Source organism: Mandrillus leucophaeus, unplaced genomic scaffold, assembly GCF_000951045.1.
Source record: "Mandrillus leucophaeus isolate KB7577 unplaced genomic scaffold, Mleu.le_1.0 Scaffold173, whole genome shotgun sequence".
Classification (NCBI taxonomy): domain Eukaryota; kingdom Metazoa; phylum Chordata; class Mammalia; order Primates; family Cercopithecidae; genus Mandrillus; species Mandrillus leucophaeus.
The window spans coordinates 5,305,256-5,327,741 of NW_012101732.1; the positions used below are offsets into that span (position 1 = coordinate 5,305,256).

The following is a 22,486-nucleotide window of genomic DNA, read 5'->3' on the forward strand; positions in this document are numbered from 1 at the left end:
GCGATTCTCCTGCCTCAGCCTGCTGAGAGATTTCTCCGTCTCAAAAAAAAAAAAAAAAAAAAAAAAGAATCAAGAGCATCAACATGATGATAGAAAGCATTTAATATTTAACCTCAGCCCTGGGGATAGAATAGGGAGTGATGGGACTGTGGGCACCTGGAGGACACATGCCCCATCTAAAGGAGGTAGGAATGAAGGCCCTCCATTCTTAACAGAATGAGGGTCCTACCTCCTTTTAGGAATGAGGGCCCTACCTTCTTTTAGGAATGCGGGCCCTCTGTTTCCAGAAAACAGAATATCCAGCTTTTACGTGAAATTCTCAATTTTTGAGATGGTTTACGTGTGTGTGTGTGTGTTTTGTTTGTTTGGTTTGTTTTTGTGAGACTCTGTCGCCCAGGCTGGAGTGCAATGGCGGGATCTCTGCTCATTGCAAGCTCCGCCTCCCAGGTTCATGCCATTCTCCTGCCTCAGCCTCCCGAGTAGTTGGGACTACAGGTGCCTGCCACCACACCCGGCTAATTTTTTGTATTTTTTAGTAGAGACAGGATTTCACTGTGTTAACCAGGATGGTCTCGATCTCCTGACCTCATGATCCGCCCACCTCGGCCTCCCAAAGTGCTGGGATTACAGGCATGAACTACCACGCCCAGCCAGCTTACATGTTTTAGAACCCCGTGCAGGCCAAAGAAAACACTAGCCAGTTGGATTTAGCACATGGGCCACCAGTTTTTGACATCTTTTTAAAATTTAAGGCTGCTCAGCCAAAGACTATCCTACTAAGCAGGATTTAGTAACCTATGAGAGAGATAAATCAACTATTGAGAAAGTACCTAGCATAAATGGTTTCTAGCAAATAGCTAGACTCCCTGAAAGTTCTGATCTGCAAAAAACATAAAAATGTAGAAACTAACCAGAATTTAGTCAGATACTGTGGATAACCAAAAATCAAATTCAGCACACATTTCAATTCCATTCCTTGCCAGTGTCATCTTTTGCATCATGTTCAAGATTTGAGATTTTTCATTCTTATTAAAATTGGCCAGATGAAATATTTATACTCACTGTAAGTAATTTCAGGCATTAGATGACTCCATCTCCACCTGCACACACACAGTCAGAGTGAAAGTCTCAGATCTCAAATCTAAGACTGAAAGGCTAAGGAATTTAATTTAAAAGAACTAGATACTCTAGGTACTGTTAGGTGCTTTATCATCTTTAACACAAAGCAAAGCCTCCTTAATAGCAGCTTGATATTTAGCTTCAAATTTTCCTGCAGCAGAGGTAAACATGAGATACCAGTGTTGAATGCAGAAAAACTGACTTTCCGACTCACATATGCCTCCACAGTTGAATGGTGCTCTTATGCCACACAAGTGTGAGGGTGGGAGCAATGGCTCTGTTGGCCATGGCCTGCCTAGCCAAAATGACGTTGCATAGCAAAAATAGGTATAATGATCTTACAGAAGTGTTCGCTTCTTCTTAGGAATGAACCATATGTAGCCAGACCATCCACATCAGAAATTGAAGACCAAAGCATGATGGGGAAGTTTGTAAAAGTTGAAAGACAGGTGAGTCTTTTCTTCATCTCACCAAAAACCAGATCTGTAAAATTTATTTTCAAATACCCTTTCTTTCCTTCCTTCCTTCCTTCCTTCTTTCTTTCTTTTTCTTTCTTTCTCTCTTTTTTTTTTAATGAAGTTTCACTCTGTTGCCCAGGCTGGAGTGCAATGGCATGATCTTGACTTACTGCAACCTCTGTCTCCCAGGTTCAAGCGATTCTCCTGCCTCAGCCTGCTGAGAGATTTCGAGTGCCCGCCACCATGCCCCGCTAATTTTTGTTATTTTTAGTAGAGATGGGGTTTCGCCATGTTGGCCAGGCTGGTCTTAAACTCCTGACCTCAGGTAATCTGCCCGCCTCGGCCTCCCAAAGTGCTGGGATTACAGGTATGAGCCACTGTGCCTGGTCTCCACCATTGTTTTCCAAAGGGAAATAAGACACTTGAGTAGTACTACCTACCATTCAAAAAAGATGTGGAAATTAAATCACTGATTCAGCATTTACTGAGTGATCACATGCAAGTTAATTAATTGTTCTGAGCCTCAGTTTTCCTCATCTGTAGTATGGGGATTATAATACCCTATTAGGTTGCTGTGAGGATTGAGTTGATACATGAAAATTACCCATAATATTAGCGGGCACACAGTGAACACTTGATGATAGCTACAGTTATCATGCATTTCATGGTGACCCCTTAGGAAATCTGAGTGACCTGCCCCTGCATGTTGTGTGTCCCCCTTTTCTCAATGTCCGGGCCAGTGGTGGTCTGTTTGAAGAGGCCAGGAGGAGAGCAGGCTACAGGTGAGATCTGTTCAAGGTGGAACGAGAAACCCGCTCACTCACAGCACCATGCAGCTCACTCTTGCTTTCATAGCAAAGAGCTCATAATCTAGCATCATCTGCCTAACTCTACATTAGATAAATGGTACTGCCAGTTTTTCAAGGATCAGATTAATCCTTTTGTTTTATTCAAAATCCTAAATGGGACCCGTGCAGGAGAGGTAGGAGCAAATCTGAATTATTCCTTTATGTTAAGTCAATAATTTTGTTTTCATTTAAAAATTTATAATTTCCGCTGTACATGATTTCTCTGTGTCTCTGTTCTCTTGCCTGTGAAATAGAGATAATAATAGTATCCATCTTGGAGGACTGTCGTAAAATTCACGTGAGTCAATAAAGCGCATAAGACAGAGTCAAATCGTAACTTTTCTAAAAGGGTCAGTTATTCCTGAGACTCAGATGCCATCCTAGCATCTGCCAATCACGGTGCTCGTATCCTTACCTGTAAAATGGGATGACACACCTGACGACAGCGTTTCCTGGTGAGTCGTGAATTGTCAAAGCAAGAACATCACACATCTATGCACACACACTCATGTATAGTCATTCACAATTTAGGTAGGCAAGAGCAAGCCGCTGGGTAGGGTCTTCAGTTCTGAGAAGCTCAGTTCTTACTAACCACTGCCCTTGTATTTTTACAGCTTAAATCACCATGTAGGAGAAACATAGACTAACAATCCACATGTTTCTGTCTAAGGAAATGTTCATAAATTGAGAACTCTTGCTCCTTGACCCAGGCAACGTTAGGAAGGCCACTTCCTCCTCCAAGGGACACAGCAGGCCTGTAACACTTCAAAGCATCTCTCTGCTTTCCGCCTTTGCTTCCTAGAAAGCCCTTGCCTAGGTTTTCTCTAGATTAGCACTAATACATGGTATGCAAGGCTTGCAAGTAGGAGGCACAAAATAAATTATTAGCTGCTTTTCTTATTAAGAGTTGCAAGAACTCTGTTCCCTTCTGAAAAGTAAATACAGTATTAGAATATTTCCTCCCGGCCAGGCACAGTGGCTCATGCCTGTAATCCCAGCACTTTGGGAGCCCGAGGCGGGTGGATCACAAGGTCAGTTCAAAACCAGCCTAGCCAAGATGGTGAAACCCCATCTCTACCAATAATACAATAATTAGCCTGGCATGGTGGCAGGCGCCTGTAATCCCAGCTTCTTGGGAGGCTGAGGCAGAAAATTGCGTGAACCCGAGATGTGGAGGTTGCAGTGAGCCGAGATTGCACCGCTGCACTCCAGCCTGGGCAACAGACTGAGACTCCACCTTAAAAAGAAAAAAAGAATATTTCCTCCCAACCAACAGCAATGATCCCCACCCTCAGAGAAAGTGGTAACTCACAGATCCTTTGTTTTTCCAGGTTCAGGACATGGGGAAGAAGCTGGACTTCCTCGTGGATATGCACATGCAACATATGGAACGGTTGCAGGTGCAGGTCACGGAGTATTACCCAACCAAGGGCACTTCCTCGCCAGCTGAGGCAGAGAAGAAAGAGGACAACAGGTATTCTGATTTGAAAACCATCATCTGCAACTATTCTGAGACAGGCCCCCCGGAACCGCCCTACAGCTTCCACCAGGTGCCCATTGACAAAGTCAGCCCCTATGGGTTTTTTGCACATGACCCTGTGAACCTGCCCCGAGGGGGACCCAGTACTGGAAAGGTTCAGGCAGCTCCTCCTTCTTCGGCAACAACGTATGCAGAGAGGCCCACGGTTCTTCCTATCCTGACTCTTCTCGACTCCCGAGTGAGCTGCCACTCCCAGGCTGACCTGCAGGGCCCCTATTCTGACCGAATCTCCCCCCAGCAGAGACGTAGCATCACGCGGGACAGCGACACACCTCTGTCCCTGATGTCGGTCAACCACGAGGAGCTGGAGAGGTCTCCAAGTGGCTTCAGCATCTCCCAGGACAGAGATGATTATGTGTTTGGCCCCAATGGGGGGTCGAGCTGGATGAGGGAGAAGCGGTACCTCGCCGAGGGTGAGACGGACACAGACACGGACCCCTTCACGCCCAGCGGATCCATGCCTCTGTCGTCCACAGGGGATGGGATTTCTGATTCAGTGTGGACCCCTTCCAACAAGCCCATTTGAAAGAGGTCACTGGCTGACCCCACTTGTAATGTAGACAGACTTTGTATAGTTCACTTACTCTCACACCCAGCGCTTACCGGCGGGGACACCAATGGCTGCATCAAATGCATGCGTGTGTGTGGTGGCCCCACCCAGGCAGGGGCTTCCCACAGCCTCTTCCTCCCCATGTCACCACAACAAAGTGCTTCCTTTTCAGCATGGTTTGCATGACCTTACACTATATAAATGGTTCCACTAATCTCTTCTAGGATACACATTTATCTGCTGTTCTTACTTTTAATCACGATTGAACCGGTACAGGGAGAAATTACTGATGAGCCATGCTGTTTGTCTGTTTGGTTGGCTGGTTTGGGTTTTGGTTTCGTAAGCAGAGAAAGTAGTTTAAGTTATTTCTAGAATCACTGCCCTCTTGTGTAAAACACTCCAGCAATCAGCTGTTTTTGAAAGCAGAAAATAATTTTCTCAACAAAACCGCGTGGCGTATCAGTGGGGCTGCCTACTGAGCTAACATTAGGAAAGGAATGAGATAGTCATTGTGTCTCTAAAACAAAGAATTTAAACAAATATTGAAAAGTGGCAAAACCTTTTAAAAGCTCTCAAAAAGACCTCACTTGGTCTGATGTTATTTAGTATCATGCCTCAGTTTCCTTATCTGTAAAAAGTGGTGGTAATCCCAAGAGTAGCATTTCTGATGAGTTAAGAATTAGCAGGGAGAAACACACACACACACACACACACACAAAGTTAAAATAGTTTCCAATTTATGTAGCCGAGGACAATGGAATTTGTCAGAAGTGAAGTGCCCTTCTGGGCAGGAGCTAAGTTCAGTGCCTTTAAAATGATGTTTCAACTCCCATTTGTCCCTATGATACTGAAGTACAAAATATCCATCTAAAATAGAAATTAAAGTCTAGAAGGCACACAGAAATTATCTAGTCCATGTTATAAATGAAGACTCTTAGGCTGAGGTAAAGTGACACACCCAGATTCACTCAGTTGTCCCGTAGAGAACCAGGACTCAGAAGTCAGGTCTGCTCACTCTCTCCCTGCCCTTATTTCCCCTCACCACACCACTCTTCATTTATATAATGCATCCTAGAGATTGTGTCAAGATATATGACTTTGTGTCATGTGGAAAGCACTCAGTTTATCCAGCAGGAGGGGGATTCCCACTTTTATTGCTAAACATGCTTGCTTGATGCATTGCATTTTAGATCTAGAAAAAAAATAATACAAGCAAGCTACATTTACTGATGTGCAACCAGGCAACATTTCCAGAACCATCCAATTTTACTTTTCCAAATGTATGGAACCAACCCAGATTTTTAAAATGAAAGTACTAAAACCACATGTAATCACAAGACAAGCTAAAATGTAAGCAGACAGCCTGGGAAGCACTGCCCTACTCTACAGGTGTGATATTAAGCACAAGCCATCCTCTGGCCTCTTATGAGATGTTGTTATGCTCTGAAAAACTTTGATGGAAAAGGTTTCTGTTAGGCTTAGAATGAATTAGCTAAATGACCACACCACAGTATTATTGTATCAGTCTTCTTACACACCTAGACACTGGTTGTGGATAGTTGCCATGGTGACAATCAAGATAATTCAGATGACCTAAACAAATGTCTGTATGCAGCTGACACTGCTATTCTCCCTCACAGTCTTGTCAAGAGCCACAGTAGCTATGGCAGACATTTGGTTGATGGTTTCATCATTTCCTAATACAAGAGTCCGGCACTATGTTGGAGAAAGGAGTCCCTTCCTCAGAGATAGGTTCCTTTCAACTCACATGTCAACAGGTACTGTACAAAAAGCTCAGAATACAGTAGTGATTAGAGCTTGACCCCTGACTTTAGGAACTTACAGCCAAAGCCCTAAGTCCCAGGACAAGGGCAGACATTGTGAGTGGCAGAAGGCTGTTTTTCATTGAGAACCCCACAAATCGATGGGTGTAGACCTTGAAGTCTGAGATAGAAAATACACCAGAATTCTCAATGCATCAGACATGAAGCCTGTCCCCTATGGGTTTCCATTTGACGTGCTGGCAATCTGAAGGACAAAGGCCATGGGTGATTTGGGCCTTTCCCCCACTCCTTCAATATGCCTAAAAGTGCCACTGGGGATTACAACCTAAGAAACCCTATGCCCCTTCCTGAGGGCGTGATTGTTGAATCCTGATCTTCCTGGAATCTTTCACTTGAGATGATCACCTGCCTAACGTCCAACATGTTACTATGTACATAAAGTTCTTCTTTATGTACCCAAGTTACTGGAAACCAACAAAAAAGGAGAGTGAGTCACACTCTCCACATATGCACCAATTAATTTTTAACTTATTAATATTCTTGAAGAACTTGCTATCTTAAGTATTTTACGAATAGATGCACTTTCCAGCAACTCAATGGAGTTTTAGCTTAAAGTATTTACCATTGATCCAAAATTGGAGGAACTACCTTAGGTTCTTTTAATAACCTAGAAAGAATTGGAGCTTATATTATTTCCTAAACATAAGACCAGGAGAGCAGAGATTGGGTTTGTACTGATCAGTAGTAGGGAAGTATTGATAGTCTAACATCTAGTAAGTTGTCTTTATCAGTATAGACATAGACAAAATACGTGTTTTATGAATGATAATAAATAATAAGAACCTTAAGAACTGTTTTTTCCCATTTAAGAAAACGAAAAGGAAAAGAGAAAAATGATCTTCTGGAATAACTCTGCTTTGATATTCTCCTTTTGTTCCCCAAAAAATACATTCCAGAAAGGCAAACCAAACCTGCTCAAGTTGCCTATGCATCGACAATCTCAGCAACATGGCTCACAGTGAACAAGCAGAAATTCAGGGTCTGGAATTGAATGTGAGTGATGGGAAGAAACTGTGTGTGCTTTCACAAAGATCCTTTTGTCAGACAAAGGAACAGCATGATGATCCAATGGAACTGGTTAATAACATGACCCAGGATTACATGACCACAGATATGCTAGTCGTTCTGAAACTTGCCCAAGAAATTGCAGTCATTTCAGCAGAACTCCATGAAATGTTAACAAAATAATTCCATCATCAAAACTAGGAATGATATGATCAGGTAAAATTATGATCTTATGTATGTATTTGGTCTTTTTGGGTCACAGTGGGACATGAAAAATTGTAAATGTCACGTTTTAGCAAGATCAAAATGAATGAGATAAATCAGCTTCACAAATGTTAGGTGAAACATGATCCTATTGGGCTGAGAAAAGTACTTGAGATCAAGTGAGTTTTGACTATGAGATATCAGCACAAAAGCAAATATCAAAAGTTTAAGAAAAAAAATTATTACAGGAAAAGAAAAACACATCAAATTGAGAAAGTGCTATTGAATAACTTTGTTTTTAGAACTGGGAGTTTAAGCTTATTAGACATGACACTGATATTACAAAGCCCTAGTTTTCACGAAAACATAACTAGATAACCCCAAGATGTATAGGTTAAGATGAACTAATTAATCAACAATTGTGCATCCTGTGTCTATTTTGTGCAAGGTAATTCCTAGACACTAATTTGAAAGAATAATTTCCTGTAGAAAAACCTAATATAACCCGACCTACTCATAATTTGACAAAATCAGTCTCATAATTCCATGCTACTGTAATGGGAGTATAATAAAGAAAAAGTCATTTGTTTATTCATTTAACAAGATTTATTAAGCACCAATATATGCCCAGAACTGTGCAGTGCACTGGAAATTCAGAGATAAGAAAACCACAGTTTCTGCCATCAAAATGCTAGTAATCTAGAGGTCTCAAATATCAGAGGTCCCTTCAAACTACGTCTACCAGGAAAATAAAATACCTGATTTCATCCCTGCAAACAACTCTATACAGACAGAAAAGCTTCCTACCTTGGAAACCATAGGAAATTGAACATGAAAATGAGAGCAAAGATTCTACATCAAAATGGCAATGATCCAATCGGCCCAATCAAGACTGAGTGGGTTGAATGGGGACTTCGAGTTCGGATTCAATGCTTTGAATTTCGTAGCTCCAGAGACGCTGTGCAAAAAAGGGGGATTCTAGGGAATCTGAGGAAGATTGTTGGAGAAACCAGCTTTCTTCTTCTCTCCTAAGCCCTACTAAGATTGAGATCAGGCAAGGAGCTGAGCTACTTTCATTTCATCATGTTGACCAAGAGAAGCTTATGATACAGACTATGACACAGCACCTATTTCAAGAGAAAGATGTTACTCTACTTGTGGGAACCTGCAGATCAAATTCTCCTGGGGCAAGAGAAGAAGTTTGTTCAGCAGCCTAAGAAGTCAACTGTACTTTGGACAGTGCTGCCAAACACACCCCAGGATTCCCCCACCCCTGCGCTTCCCCAGAAGATGCCACATAGCTGGTATTTGGTTTTCATGAATAACCAAAGATTCTTCTTTGCTTCCTGAACCCCAGGTATCCTTAGGAATTTGCTTCATGTCCTCACTTGTCCTTGAAGGCTTGTTTTTCAGGATGAACTTTTTAAGTCTAAGTTGTCAAATTAACCCAATGCTATTGTTGCTGATATTATACCATCCCAAACTGTGCCAACTGGCCCCTAAACAAGTCAGCAGGCAGCCCCTCACCAATGCCCAGTTTAGAACGTGCTAGGACCAGGCTATCTGCCTAGCTTTAGTGGTTTTAGAAGCCAATAATGGCAGTGTAGAAGAGACAGGAAGCATACAGAGATGACCTTGAAGAAAATTTGAGTTTCAGCACATTCAAAAGCATTTGACTCTTCTGCCATGTTTTGATTTTCAAATGAGACAATCAATGTACACACAAAGCCCCCAGTACAATGACTGATGCATACTAGGGACTGTTATTTATGTTATTTTTTTACAGTATGCATGGACTTCATTGTCTCAGTCTTTGGTGTTACTTATGAACTTTACACCAAAAAAATTTTTTTTTCAGAAAAATGAATGGTGGAGATACAATCCTAATTATTAAATCAAATGCTTTTCTGATTGCTTTTTAAGTAAGTACATCTCTGCAAATAAAAATGCTTACTCTTGTCTACCACAATAAGGAAGAGAAGGAATATTGGAATGAAGAGAGGCAGGAATGTTGGATCTCAGTGGCTGAGTTGTGGCAATTCCATTGGATGTATAGTACCAGAGGTTGCGCCATCTGGATGATGTGTAGGAGATAAAGTCAAATAGCAAGAATAAAAGACTCATGATTTCCCAAGGAAAGTCAACTGTGCATGGTGGCTATCAGGCAACACCCTAGCAATGAATGGGGGAACTTGCCGAATAAAGAGTTAATGCTTGCTTAAACCCTCCCTGGGGAGATTTGTTCCCAGGCTTTCACAGCTTTAACCTCAGCAACCCTGGAAGAAAATTGTGATTCGTATTTTGATGTGTTATCATAGATGCAAGGAGATGTAATTTCATGGATTCGAAGATACACAGAGCAAGAAGAGCTTTTGATCACCCAGAACAACCACCTGTCTTTTTAGATCAAGAAGCAGAAGCTCAGAGCAAAGAGCATCACACCACATCCCTCAGTGATTGAAGAAGTGATTGAGTCACAGAGTAAATCTGGAACTCCGGTCTTCTGATCCTCGCTCCAGATGTTAGAGACAAAACTAAAAGTAAAATAGCAAGTGAAATCAAAGCATCACTATTGAGCCCAGAACATGAATAAGAACTTCCTGGCCCACTTGAGAAACTGTTAAACCAGACATGCCTTTGGGGACTTCTTCCCTTCTCTGGAATAAGATTGATGTTTCCATGCTGTGAAAGATGATGATGTTCCTTCTCCCAGATTCCTGCTGTCTTCAAAAGGCCTAGCAAAAACCACTGATGTGGGGTGCGGTTGAGATAGCGAATGAAGAAGAACAATCCCACTGCCATGCAGGCATTCCTACCCTCCACCTCTCTGCCCTTCACCCCTCTGCCCTCTCCTACCTTGTTCCTTCTTGGTCCTGCCATGTTTGGACTGGTTTACCTTTTTAGCCCATCACTTGGACTCATTCAGCTCCAGTCATGCCTTAGGTTGTATCCTCATTTATAGACCAATTAAACAGGGTTTCTCCTTGATAAATCCCTATGGTTTTGATTTTAGGAGGTCGGGCATGATTTTTTTTGGGATCTATATGACCCAAAGTGGCCAGTTTTACCAAAGGTGTCCCTTTGCACTGCGATCTCTGGGTCTCATTTGAACACAGCTTGGGTCCTCTTACCTTGTCGCAGGGAATCCCCATGTTGTCAGGCCACAAGCAGATACTCTAGGGCCTTCACCAAAAGCTACAAAGAAGCAAACAGGACTCAACTTAGGACATCGTTATGTAACTAGGAGATTATTTTAGGAAGTAAACAGGCCTCTGTTGACTCAAATGAGCATCTTCATTGTTACTTTCCACTTACATTGTTCTCGGGATAAATCTGCCAGAATTTGGCAGGGCTCCCCAGCAGTCCTTGTGAATCCCTGTGGTAAGATGTTTCAGTTCTCCTGAATCAGGCTGAAGTGAAAGCTCCTAAGAAATATTCAGAAAGAAGGATGGTCAAGTTCTAGGACAACCATAGTTTGCCCAGTAATTTTAAAGTTTGTCATTCTACCTAAGCCTTCATCCTCCAGATAGCACTGTTATGGGCTTAAAATAAGCTTCAAGGGAAATAATGATATTTTCTGACACAGCCAATAATGGGCTGCATATACGAATAACCTGAGAATGGCTTACAATTAGGTAGTCAGAAGCCCAGCTCAGTGCTCAGGAATGTATTTGTAATTCCTCTTAGACTTATCAAATGGACTGCAATTTGATACCTAAGAGTAATAAAAAAAAGAGAGCATATTTTATTTTAATGTTCCCTTCTCTTCCTCTGCCCACAAAAGTGAGGTCAGGGAAAGGGAGAGAAACGTATCCTAAGCGCTCCTTATGAGTTGCCTGTGACATGATAGCTCTCTCTCAAGTTCATGCAATCCTCATCGGAACCCCATGAGGGAGATGTTATTGTCTCCATCTTATAGATGAGGAAACTGAAGAAAAGACCTTGTCAAAGGTCACACATTGTAAGAAGTAGAGCTGCATATTTAACCAAAGCCCGTGTACCTGGAAAGCTCCTTCTCCTTCCCGCTTCTTCCTCTCAAATCAGGCCCTAGCTCCTCTACAATGCTTCGGCCTTCTACGTCCACTCAGCTTTACAGTAAAATGATCACAGACCCATGAGTTCCCTGGAGAGTAGAGTGATGCCTGGGTCAGCTGTTCCTCTTGGCTGTTCAGCAGGTCCTTTGAGTGGCTTCACAATCCAGCTGTCAGTGGCAGAAAATAATACCGCATAAATTATTCACCTGGTTCACATTGGCATCCATTAGCTCTCGGGGCTTGGTGTGGCTGCAGATCATCCACAAGCGCCCCTTGTTCTCTGCCCCCAAGGAGCTCCTGTCATTGTTTTTAACCAAACAAGTTCAAATATCTCCACATCTCTGCTGACTCTGGTCTTTTGTCTCTAGACTGTACCTTTATTTCTGAGCTCTGAAATTCTGCAGAAACAGGTGAGTCTTTAAGAGCATTCTCTGGGAGGCCAAAAGCTCAGAACAGTTGTGTCTCTCTTTCTCAGTATTAAAAGATCAAGGTTTCCCATGGAAGCCAGCCTGATCTGGTAATTGGGCCCTTCTATACCCCTCTGAATCCTTTTCCAAGGAGGCGGCAGTTCCCACTCCCACAGTTCCCCTGAGGGTTAAGAGTCCAGGTGGTGGCCGCGTTGCAAGATTTGGGGCAGCCATTTTGCCGAGGATCAGAGATTCGCTGTCAGAGAGGGGAGGTCGGCTCTGTCCCATCCTGAAAAATCATCTTAGAAAGACAGGTGGACTTCATCAGATTGTCAGTCCTTCCTTGTTTTAAAGAGAAAAATGATCTCTGCCTTGCTTCAGATAGGATATGGCTATTTTTTTTCCTCCTTTTTCTAATGTAGCAGTGATGGAAAACACCAGTCTTTGAAGAACAAATTGTGGTTCCCAGTGACATGAATCCATTATATTTGATTTGGGATTGTATTTTTTAACCCCTTTTTATGGCATAGAATTCTGGTGCCTTGCTCCCTGGGTTTGTCTCTGTGCTACGAGTAGGCTTTCTTCACATTCTGGCTTACAGGGGAACACAACTATTCCACAAGTGGCCTTTAGTGCTCTTTATAATATGATTTCCTGTAATTTTTAAACTGTATGTGTAATTTATATTCTGGCTCTGTCCAATATTTGAACAACTTTAATAGGTTGATTTCCATATATATTATGCAAATAATTCTTACCTGATTTTTTATGTTCTATCTTAAATAAATACTGCACCACTTATTAATAAATAGACATTTCAGTGATTATGTGGAGGAATGTTATTTGCTTCAAAACAACTTTTATGAGGTTGTATTATTTATCATAAATAACACTGACTGTTGCTAACAGAAAAGCTCTAAATATCAGTGGCCTAACACAACAAATATTTATTTCTTGCTCAAATCACAGTCCAGTGTACATTGTCTGAATTTCAAAGAGTGATGCAAGGATTTGGGCTACTGAAGAACTGGAGTCCTTCACTTCCAGCCACAGTGCCAAGAGGAGAGGATCTAGAAAAGCTATACCTACATCCTCCTGCCTTGGACTCAAAGTGACTCATCATTCCCACTCACAAACTCATTGCTTAAACTCAGTCACATGGTATGGACAATCTGCAAGGGAGGCTGGGAAATGTAGTCTTCATGAATGCCCAGCATGAGGAAATGTGTTGAATATATAGCTTTGCTCACTACAAGAATACTATGATTAATCCTATAGATTTCCTTGTTAGTATTGAGTGATGACTACGTCTAACCCAAGTGTAGTTTTTGCCCAGGGAATAAAATAAGGGAACCAGAAATCCCCCTGGGAGTCACTGGAGTTATAAATATATATGTGGCAGCAGTTTAATAGCATAAAGTGTTGGCAAGAGTTATCTACTAGTGGTACACATTTCAAATGCAGCAAACAAGAACATATCCTTTTCTCTATTATCAATTGGACCATTGGTGGGTATAATCCCTTCATAGGCCAGTTTGCCAACTCTCTCTCCTTAAACATTTGGATATTGATTATAATTGTTGTTTTCTTTATTCTATTCAGTTCACTTCAAGAAACATGTATTTCAGTAATATTAATTGGATATCTACCATATACCAAGCATCGGAGATGCAGTATTTCACAATTTAATGTGGTATTGGCCTTAAGATCGTTTCAGTTCTGTGAGAAGCATGATGAATGAGATAATCAAGTGTTCTGTGGAAACAAAGCATGATACTGGCTCATATTAGAGGTATAGAAAATTCTTCGTGCAGGGCATGAGGTATGAATGGAATATTTAAGGATGACTTCACAAAGCCAAAAATGAAGAAGGAAGTGGAGAAGACAGGCCTGCCAGACACTGGGAAGAGGATGTGCAAAGAGGCATGAGACAGGCTTAGTTTAGAAGTTCTGTTCAAAGCGAAGTTGCATTTTTACATTCTTGTTCTTATGGTCTCCAATGCCTCTGGCAAGCAACTCAGTGGGCTTTATGACCTGGGTAAACAGGGAGCATTCCAGGTATAGTAAGAAGGCAGTGTACTTGGAATGCAGAAAGCAAGAACGAGACTTATCGAGGCAGATGCGGCCTTGAAGGTATATTAGGGCTCTTTGGAACTTTCTATCCTTAAGCAGATCACGCTGCAGTGAGGAAATCTCTTCCCAGATCCACGGTCTGAAACTGCACCCTCCCTTCTGACTTCTGCCTCCCATCCTGATCATGGTTCTCAGAATTCAATTTTGAAGTTTTCCTTTCAAAGAAACTACTCCTCTCATATCTAGAGACTGACAAGATTCTCCCAGCTGCCTGGTCTCAGTTCCTCTCATTAGAAGAAAGAATCATACTGTCTTTTTTATTGGTAACTAATGCCATCACCACAAAGTCTCATGCCCTACCCTCCTGCTTCCACTCCCTGCAGTCCCACTGCCTCCCATGGTCCCATTTCGGGGACTTGCAGCACCAGTCAACATAGCCACCCAATCCACGGGCTTCAGCATCAACCTCGATTCCCCACCTTCTTCACCTGCACAGCCCATGATTTCTACCTTGTGACTCTTTCCAAGGAGGGTCCTCTTTTTGCCACACTTTCTCCCTTCCTGGTCTATAATGGTCTGTTTGACTCTGGTCTCTTTCCTTCCACTTCATCCTCTACAGTGTTTGTGACACAGTCATCTTGAAGAAACAGAAATCCAATCATGTCCTTTTACTGTTTATACATTTCGGGGCTCTTCGACATCACCTAACATTTAACTTTAAAAATTTTTTTCTTTAGCACACACAGTCTTCAACGATCAGCCACTTTCATGCTCACTCTTACCCGTCCAGCTAAGTGTCATGTTCCTCAACTATTCACCAGTGAACCCTCCACGATACATATGCTCTGTGTTCTACTCCATAAAGGAAGGCCTGCAACTCCCCAGACACACCCAGTTTTATAATAATGCTTGCTATATCTCGGTCACATTGTGTCTTTTGCCAATGAAACACTCACTCACAAGACTTGCTAAGACATCATTTCCTCACGAAAGTCCTTCCTGAGTCTTTCATCCTCCAGGTAGAACAAACCATTCTTCCCTTTTGCCTTGACTGTATCCTGTACAGATATCCACTATAGTATTTGTATTTTCATGATTTTCTCAGTGATTTCAGTGTCTATCTTCATTACTTCCATGACTACCACCACTATTCTGTGAGTTGTCTGAGGATAGACACTGAGTCTTACTAATCTTTGTCCTCAGAAACTATCATGGTGACTGTAAGTGCTAAAGAATGAAACAATGAGTAAATGCAGCTACATTTTAGGTGTGTTATCTATTGCTACACAAATATTGCCACAAACTTAGTGACTAAAAACAATACAAATTTATTATCTCATAGTCTCTGCTGACCAGGAATCTAAGAACAACTTAACTGGGTCCTCTGCTTTAGGGTCTTACAAATTCAATCAAGGTGTTAGCTGGAGCTGCGGTCTTACCTGAGGCTCAACTGAGGAAGAATCCATTTCTTGTCTCACGATAGGAACAATTCAGCTCTTTGAGGGCTGTTAGACTGAGGACATCAGATTTTTTGCTGGCTGTTGGGCAAAGATTGTTCTCAGTTCCTTGTCACATAGCCTTCTCCATAGGTCAGTTCACAATATAGTGCTTGCTTCATCAAAATGAGCAAGAGAGAGCCTGCTGGCAAGATGAAAGTTGCAATCTTATGTAACATATCATAAAACTAACAACCCATTACCTTTGCCATATTTTATTGATTAGCAGCAATTCACAGATTTGCCTGTGCTCAAGGGGAGGGTACTACACAAGATATAATTGAGACCATCTTAAAACCTGTCTGTCACACTAGGTAACTAGGGCATTCTCAAAGTTAGCATGAACTTGGTATTGTCTTTAGGGACTAATGAAGCATATATTAGAACTCAGAAACCTCCCTCCAGCTAATAAGGGTGATTGCTTAATCTCTGGACCTAGCCTTTATCAGCCTCTCCCAAACTCAATTCTGTTAGACATAAGAATAATACCTAAGATTTACTGAGCACGTACATGTGCCAGACATTTTATTTAGTATTCCCTATGAATCATCTCATTTAGTCTTCACAATAAATCTTAGCACTCAGAACTATTATCATCCCCACTTTATAGATAGGGACACTGAAATATAGAGAATTTAGTCACTTGTCCAGGGTCACATAGCTAGTAAATGGCACAGCCAGGATTCAGACCAGGAAGTCTGACTCCAGAGCCTTTATTCTTAGCTACTAATCCATTAGAATCTTTTATTTTGAATAAAAGTCCTTGCTTGCTAAGCAGGGAATAAATATGTTTATATTCATTTAATTTACCTAAGTTTTCTCACTCAAGTTCCTTTCCTGCATGCTTGTCCAGTGGTTATATAATGTGTGGTTGTCTCATTTAAGATCCAAGTGGAAAAATAAGAAAGTCATACACAGGCAAGTGGAGGAGATTTTAATAAAGGGTTTGCTTACAAAGATTTGGTGATAGTTTAGTTAAATCAGATTGGCATGGTACAGTCCTGCAAAGCTAGCAACAGCCCTGCAAAGGCCAGAACCCAGATGGAGCCATGTGATAGGGACTATGACCTTGGGCAATCTGGTAGTGAACCAGCAGGGAGGGAGCTAAGGGAATAAAGACTGCAGCCTCACTCTCTTTCCCTCTTCTGATCCTCTACTGGTACCTACTGTTGTCTGAACCCAACAGAAAGCCAGGGAGGAAAGAAGCCTGCTGCATAGCTTTAGAAAACAGAAAAGTAACTAGGATGAAATCATGGCACGAGTGAGCTCACCACCTAAGGAGCTCTGTGATAAAAAAGCAAAGCTTGAAAAAGCATGAACTTTGGGAAAGATCTACCTTGAAAGATATGCAGAGGAAGCAGAAAATGTAAAGAGCGGCCCAGAAACCATGATCAATGTAGATAGAAATGAAGAGAAGAGGGTCATGGAATTAAAAGGGGAGAAATGAGAGGGGGTGGCCATCATATAGAGTAATACCAAGATGTTGAGGTAAGGCAGGATATGGATGGGAAAGAGGCCACTGAATTTATGTAATGTAGGTAAAGTTGAGGAGCTCTTTTAAAAGAAAGGCAAAGAGCTGCAGGAAAAATGAGGGTCCAAGTGTTGATGAAAACAATGACAAGTAAGGAGAGTTTGTTATCGGTTGCAGGAGGAAATGATAGGGGAGGCTTCAGTATATTTATAAAATGTGAGAAAAGAAGTGTTGAGAGGGAAAGAATAAAGACAAAAGAAAGAAAATAGATAATTGATGGCATAAAGACCAAGAGGAAGAAAATAATCAAATACAAACTAAAACCCATAGCTGCAAAGACAACACGATGGGAATTGAACACCTCCTTGGTACCAGCCACTACACAGGTTTAATCAAAGTCTTTTAAAGTGTTATTTTAATTTACTGTTTGAGACAGAGTCTCATACTGTTACCCAGGCTGTAGTGCAATCTTGGCTCACTGCAACCTCCACCTCCTGGGTTCAAACAATTTTCCTGCCTCAGCCTCCCAAGTAGCTGGGATTACAGGTGCACACCACCACTCCAGGCTAATTTTTGTATTTTTAGTAGAGACGGGGTCTCACCGTGTTGGCCAGGCTGGTCTCAAAGTGATCCGCCTGCCTTGGCATTCCAAAGTGTTGGGATTACAGGCGTGAGCCACCATGCCCAACCTAATTAAAGTGTTATTCAATCACTACAATTTTAAGTCATCGTAATTCCCATTTTATACACGGGGAAATTGAGGCTCGGAAACATAAAGAAATCTGCTCAAGGTCAGACACTAAGAAGGGAAAGAGTCACAATTTGAACTTAACCAGGACCACCTACCCCTGAGTCTCAGGTTACTTCCTTTGGAGAAACCACTTCCCAGACCATGTGGGCTGAAGAAAGAATAGGTGAATCAAAAACACTGTGAGTTGATGGGAGAGGAAATTAGTAAAGCTTATTTAAGTTTGCCTCTCTCTACTGTCAGTACAGTGGGAAGGAATGTTTTTTCATGAGAGAAAAAGAACCTTGAGAGGGTTACTTAACCCTTTTATGGTAAGCAATTGTAAAATGGGGAGAATTATACCTATCTTGAAAGGTCATTATATGGAATGATGTCGGTAGAGTACTTAGCAAAGGATCTAACCCACAGAAAATGTTCAGTGAGTGACAGCTTTTGACTCCATCCCATGCCCACACACCAAGCTACCCTAATTTGGGCGTCTACAAAAATAGAGATGAGGTGTTGAGTGTAGGTGGTTTATTCAGAAAGCATTCCCAGAAAACACAACTCAGAGAGTGGAGAGATGAAACAGGGGGAGAAAAGTCTCAGATAGAGAAACAGAAGCATTGCCAGTGAAGGTGGAGAGCTGCCAGCATGCTGAGAATTATCTGTGAACTGCAGGCGAACTCGGAAGTAGGGAGGAAGGACACCGGGCAGGATACCATCAGCATCTGGCACATAAGCCTACTTGAAAACCAGACATACACAGAAATAAACAAAAACCCATCCAGGTTGCCACAATTTACTCTGTAAATCAAAGGACAAAGATGGCTTACCCTGGGCAAGCTGGAAATGACATTCACAGACACAATTCATTGTGGAAACATTGCCTGTAGCCTCTGAGAATCAGGGTAGACAACCACTGCTCTTCTAGAACACCACCATCTGGCTGCAAAGTCCATGTCTAACATCACAAAGGCCTATGGACAACTTTGCAGTTATGGTAAGTGAATCCACTCTGCAACTGCATATTTCTGTCCAACTAAAACTTACCCACTTGAAGCCTCAGGTGACTGTATAACAGAGAAAAAGCCTAAAAATTTCTTTCCATCTGCACAAATGCAGCAAAAACCCATTCATAGCCTTACATCCCAGATACTCTAGGAACTTGTTCTTGTTTCTAATAATTTCAGCTTCCAACACTGAGAGTGGGCATCCCGTTGACCCAGGACCCAGTGACTTCTCCTCACTGAAGACATTTAAGGTGTCTCCCTTGGGAAAAATCCAATTGTCCCATGTCCTATCCCCACATCAGGTATGAAAATATTCCCAGCAGTTTATCTTCTGGTTCTGGTCAGGTCTGCCTGAGGCCAGTGCAGGGCAAGGAAGTTAGCAGAAGGAAGAACAATGAGAGAGGTGATTTGAGAAGTATCAGGGGTCAGGTCATGAAGGCCCTCATGGGCCATTATGAGGTTATTTGTTTTTACTCTGAATCAAGAGGGAAGTCTTTGCAAGGCTTCGAGTAGAGAGATAGCAAGATCTGATTTATGTTAAAAAGAGTTTCTCTGGCTGCTGTATTGAGAATACACTGGAGGGGGCAAGAGCAGAGGCCAAGAGATAAGTTAGGAGCAATACTGCATTTGCAATAATCGGTTCAATGAGAGTCAAGAGAGGCTTGGACCCAAGTGAGAGTAGCGGAGGAAGTCAGAAATATTTGAAATCTGGATACATTTTTAAGAGCAGAGATGACAGAATTTACTGATGGAGTGAATGTGAGATATGAGAGGAGAACAAGAATAGGATTATTGCAAAGTTTTTTGAGTACCTTAATGAGGGAATGTATCATGGAGATAGGGTAGACTGGGGAAGAGTCAGGTTTTGCAAGCAGAACATGAGTTTGGTTTTTTATGTGTTAAATTTCAAATGCATATGAAATATTTGATGGAAATATCCAGCAGGTATTTCAGTATGGAGTTAAGGAGACTGTTCAGGGCTGAAGATATCTCTGTCTATATCTATATCCATACTCATATTTATGCAGTCACGCACTGCATAATGATGGATCAGTCAACAATGGACGACGGCCCCCTAAGATTATACTGGAGCTAAAAAATTCCTATCACCTAGTGATATTGTAGCCATCCCAGTGTCACAGTACAATGCATTACTCATCTATTTATGGTGATTCTGGCATAAACAAACCTACTGCACTACCAGTTGGATACAAATATAGCACATGCAATTATGTACAGTACATAATAATTGATAATAATAAATACTGGTTTACATATTTATTATACAATACTTACTTTATAGTGTACTCCTTCTACTTATGAAAAAAAAATGTACTGACCGGGCACTGTGGCTCATGCCTGTAATCCCAGCAATTTGGGAAGCCGAGGCATGTGGATCACCTGGGGTCGGGAGTTCGAGACCAGCCTAACCAACAAGGTGAAACCCTGTCTCTACTAAAAATACAAAAAATTAGCCAGGCGTGGTGGCAGGTGCCACTCAGCTACTTGGGAGGCTGAGACAGGAGAATTGCTTGAACCTGGGAGGCAGCAGTTGCAGTGAGCCGAGATCACGCCACTGCACTCCAGTCTGGGTGACGGAGCGAGACTCCATCTCAAAAAAAAAAAAAAAAATACTATAAAGTCTCAGATCAGTCTTTCAGGAGGTATTCTAGACAAAGGCATTGTTTTCATAGGAGGTGACAGCTCCATGTATGTGATTGTCCCTGAAGACCTTCCAGCAAGACAAGGTGGGGAGGTGAAAGACAGTGATAGGGACGATCCTGAACTTGCATCAACCTAGGCTAATGTGTGTGTGTTTGTGTCCTAGTTTTTAACAGAAAAGTTTAAAAAGTAGAAAAGAAAAGTAAAAAAGAAAAATTAAAAACAGGAAAAAGATTATAAAATAAGGATATAAAGAAAGTTTTTGTCGTACAATGTTTGTGTTTTAAGCTAAGTTATTACAAAAGAGTCGAAAGGTTTAAAAATCTTTTGTTTATAAAGGAAAAAAACTACTGTCAGCTAAGGTTACTATTTACAGTAAGGTTAATATTCTCAATAAATTCAGCGTAGCCTAAATGCACAGTGTTTATAAAGTCTTCAGTACTGTGCAGCACTTTCCTAGGCCTTCACATTCACTCACTACTCACTCACTGACACCCAGAACAACTTCTAGTCCTGTAAGTTCCTTTCATGATGAAGTGTTCTTCTACACAGGTGTTCCATTTTTCATCTTTTATACTGTATTTTCATGTGCCTTTTCTATGTTTAGATACACAAATGCTTACCACTGCATTACAATTGTGTACAGTATTCAGTATAGTAATGTCCTATACAGGTTTGTAGCCTAGGATCAATAGGCTACACTGTATAGCCTAGGCGTGTAGTAGGCTATACCATCTAGGTTTGTGTAAGCACACTCCATTGATGTTTGCATGACAAAATTGCCTAAAGACACATTTCTCAGAACGTATCTCCACCATTAAGTAATGACTGACTTTATCTATCTATCTATTCAACAACTTGTAGGAAACATTTAAAACCGTGAGACAGAATGAGATCCCCAAGTGAACTAGTATAGAGAGAAAAGAGAAGATAATCAAGGAGTGAGCCCTACAACATCAAGAGGCCAAGGAGACAAGGAATGAGCAAAGGAGGCTGAGCAGGAGCAGCCAATGAAACAGGAGGGAAAACAGGAGACTGTGGTGTGGGGAAGCCATGTGCTGAGAGGGGCTCAAGAAGGGAGTGATTGGCTAATGGCATTAAGTGCTGCTGTGCCAGTGAGAAGTGGAGTTAGCCATGTAGGAATCAGCACGGCCTTGACAAGAGCTGCACTGGAGGGATGCTGGTGTCATGCCTGATGGGAATGGGCTTGAGAGAGAGGAGATGGAGGTGCTCTGGGACATCAAGTAGAGACAACTCGTTGAGGAGTTTTGCCATGAAGGGAAAGAGAGAAATGAAGGAGGAGCTGTAGGGGATGTAAAGTCAAGAGGACTTTGATTTTGTTTAAGTAGAAAGAATAACTGAAGAATAGGAAGGAGCGAGTCGTTAAGAAGCCTGGGGAAAAGCCTTCCAATGAGAAGGAGCGGCCAGTGCAAAGTCGCCATGGCTGTGAACAAGGGAAAAAGCCGCATGTGATATGGGTAGAGACTTAGGGAGGGGGCAATTGCAAGAGTCTTTGTGGCCAGGGTAAAGAATTGAGATTTTATTCTAGGTGCTGATGAAAGTTATAGAAGGATTTTAGGTAACGTGGTGACATGATCTTGATTCATGTTTTAAAAATATTTCTCTGACTATGTATTGCATGATTTCAGTGAAATGAAGTGTTCAGAAAATAAAAGCATATAGAGATTGAAAGTAGATTAGTGGTTTCCTGGGCCTGGTGGGGGTAGAGGGAATGGGGATTAACCATAAATGGGCAGGAAGAATCTTTCTAGGGTAACATAAATGGTCTCAAATTAGAATGCAGTGATGGTTGCACTAAATTTACGTTGAATTTTACACTTAAAATGGGTGAATTATACCTTAATAAGGTTTTTCAAAGATTACTATGCCTGATATAATGGAGACTTATTTAGGGAAGCAAGAGTGGTAACAAGGTGACAAGCGAATGGCAACTCCAGTCGTCTAGATAAAAATCATCAGTCTTGAACTCTGGCCCTAGGAATAGAAGGGGTCAAGTTCTTCTAGGCCAGGAGTT

General features: G+C 41.7%; 1 protein-coding gene across 1 annotated transcript in view; it reads left to right on the top strand.

Moving 5' to 3' along the window:
- Positions 1-4,743, top strand: part of KCNQ3 (potassium channel, voltage gated KQT-like subfamily Q, member 3) — a 59,109-nt gene extending 54,366 nt beyond the window's left edge. Inside the window, exons 14-15 of the mRNA XM_011977108.1 lie at positions 1,484-1,568; positions 3,757-4,743. Of these exons, the coding sequence (XP_011832498.1) occupies positions 1,484-1,568; positions 3,757-4,491 (820 nt within the window). The 3' untranslated portion in view covers positions 4,492-4,743. The remainder of the gene's footprint in view (positions 1-1,483; positions 1,569-3,756) is intronic.
- The last annotated feature ends 17,743 nt before the right edge of the window (positions 4,744-22,486 follow it).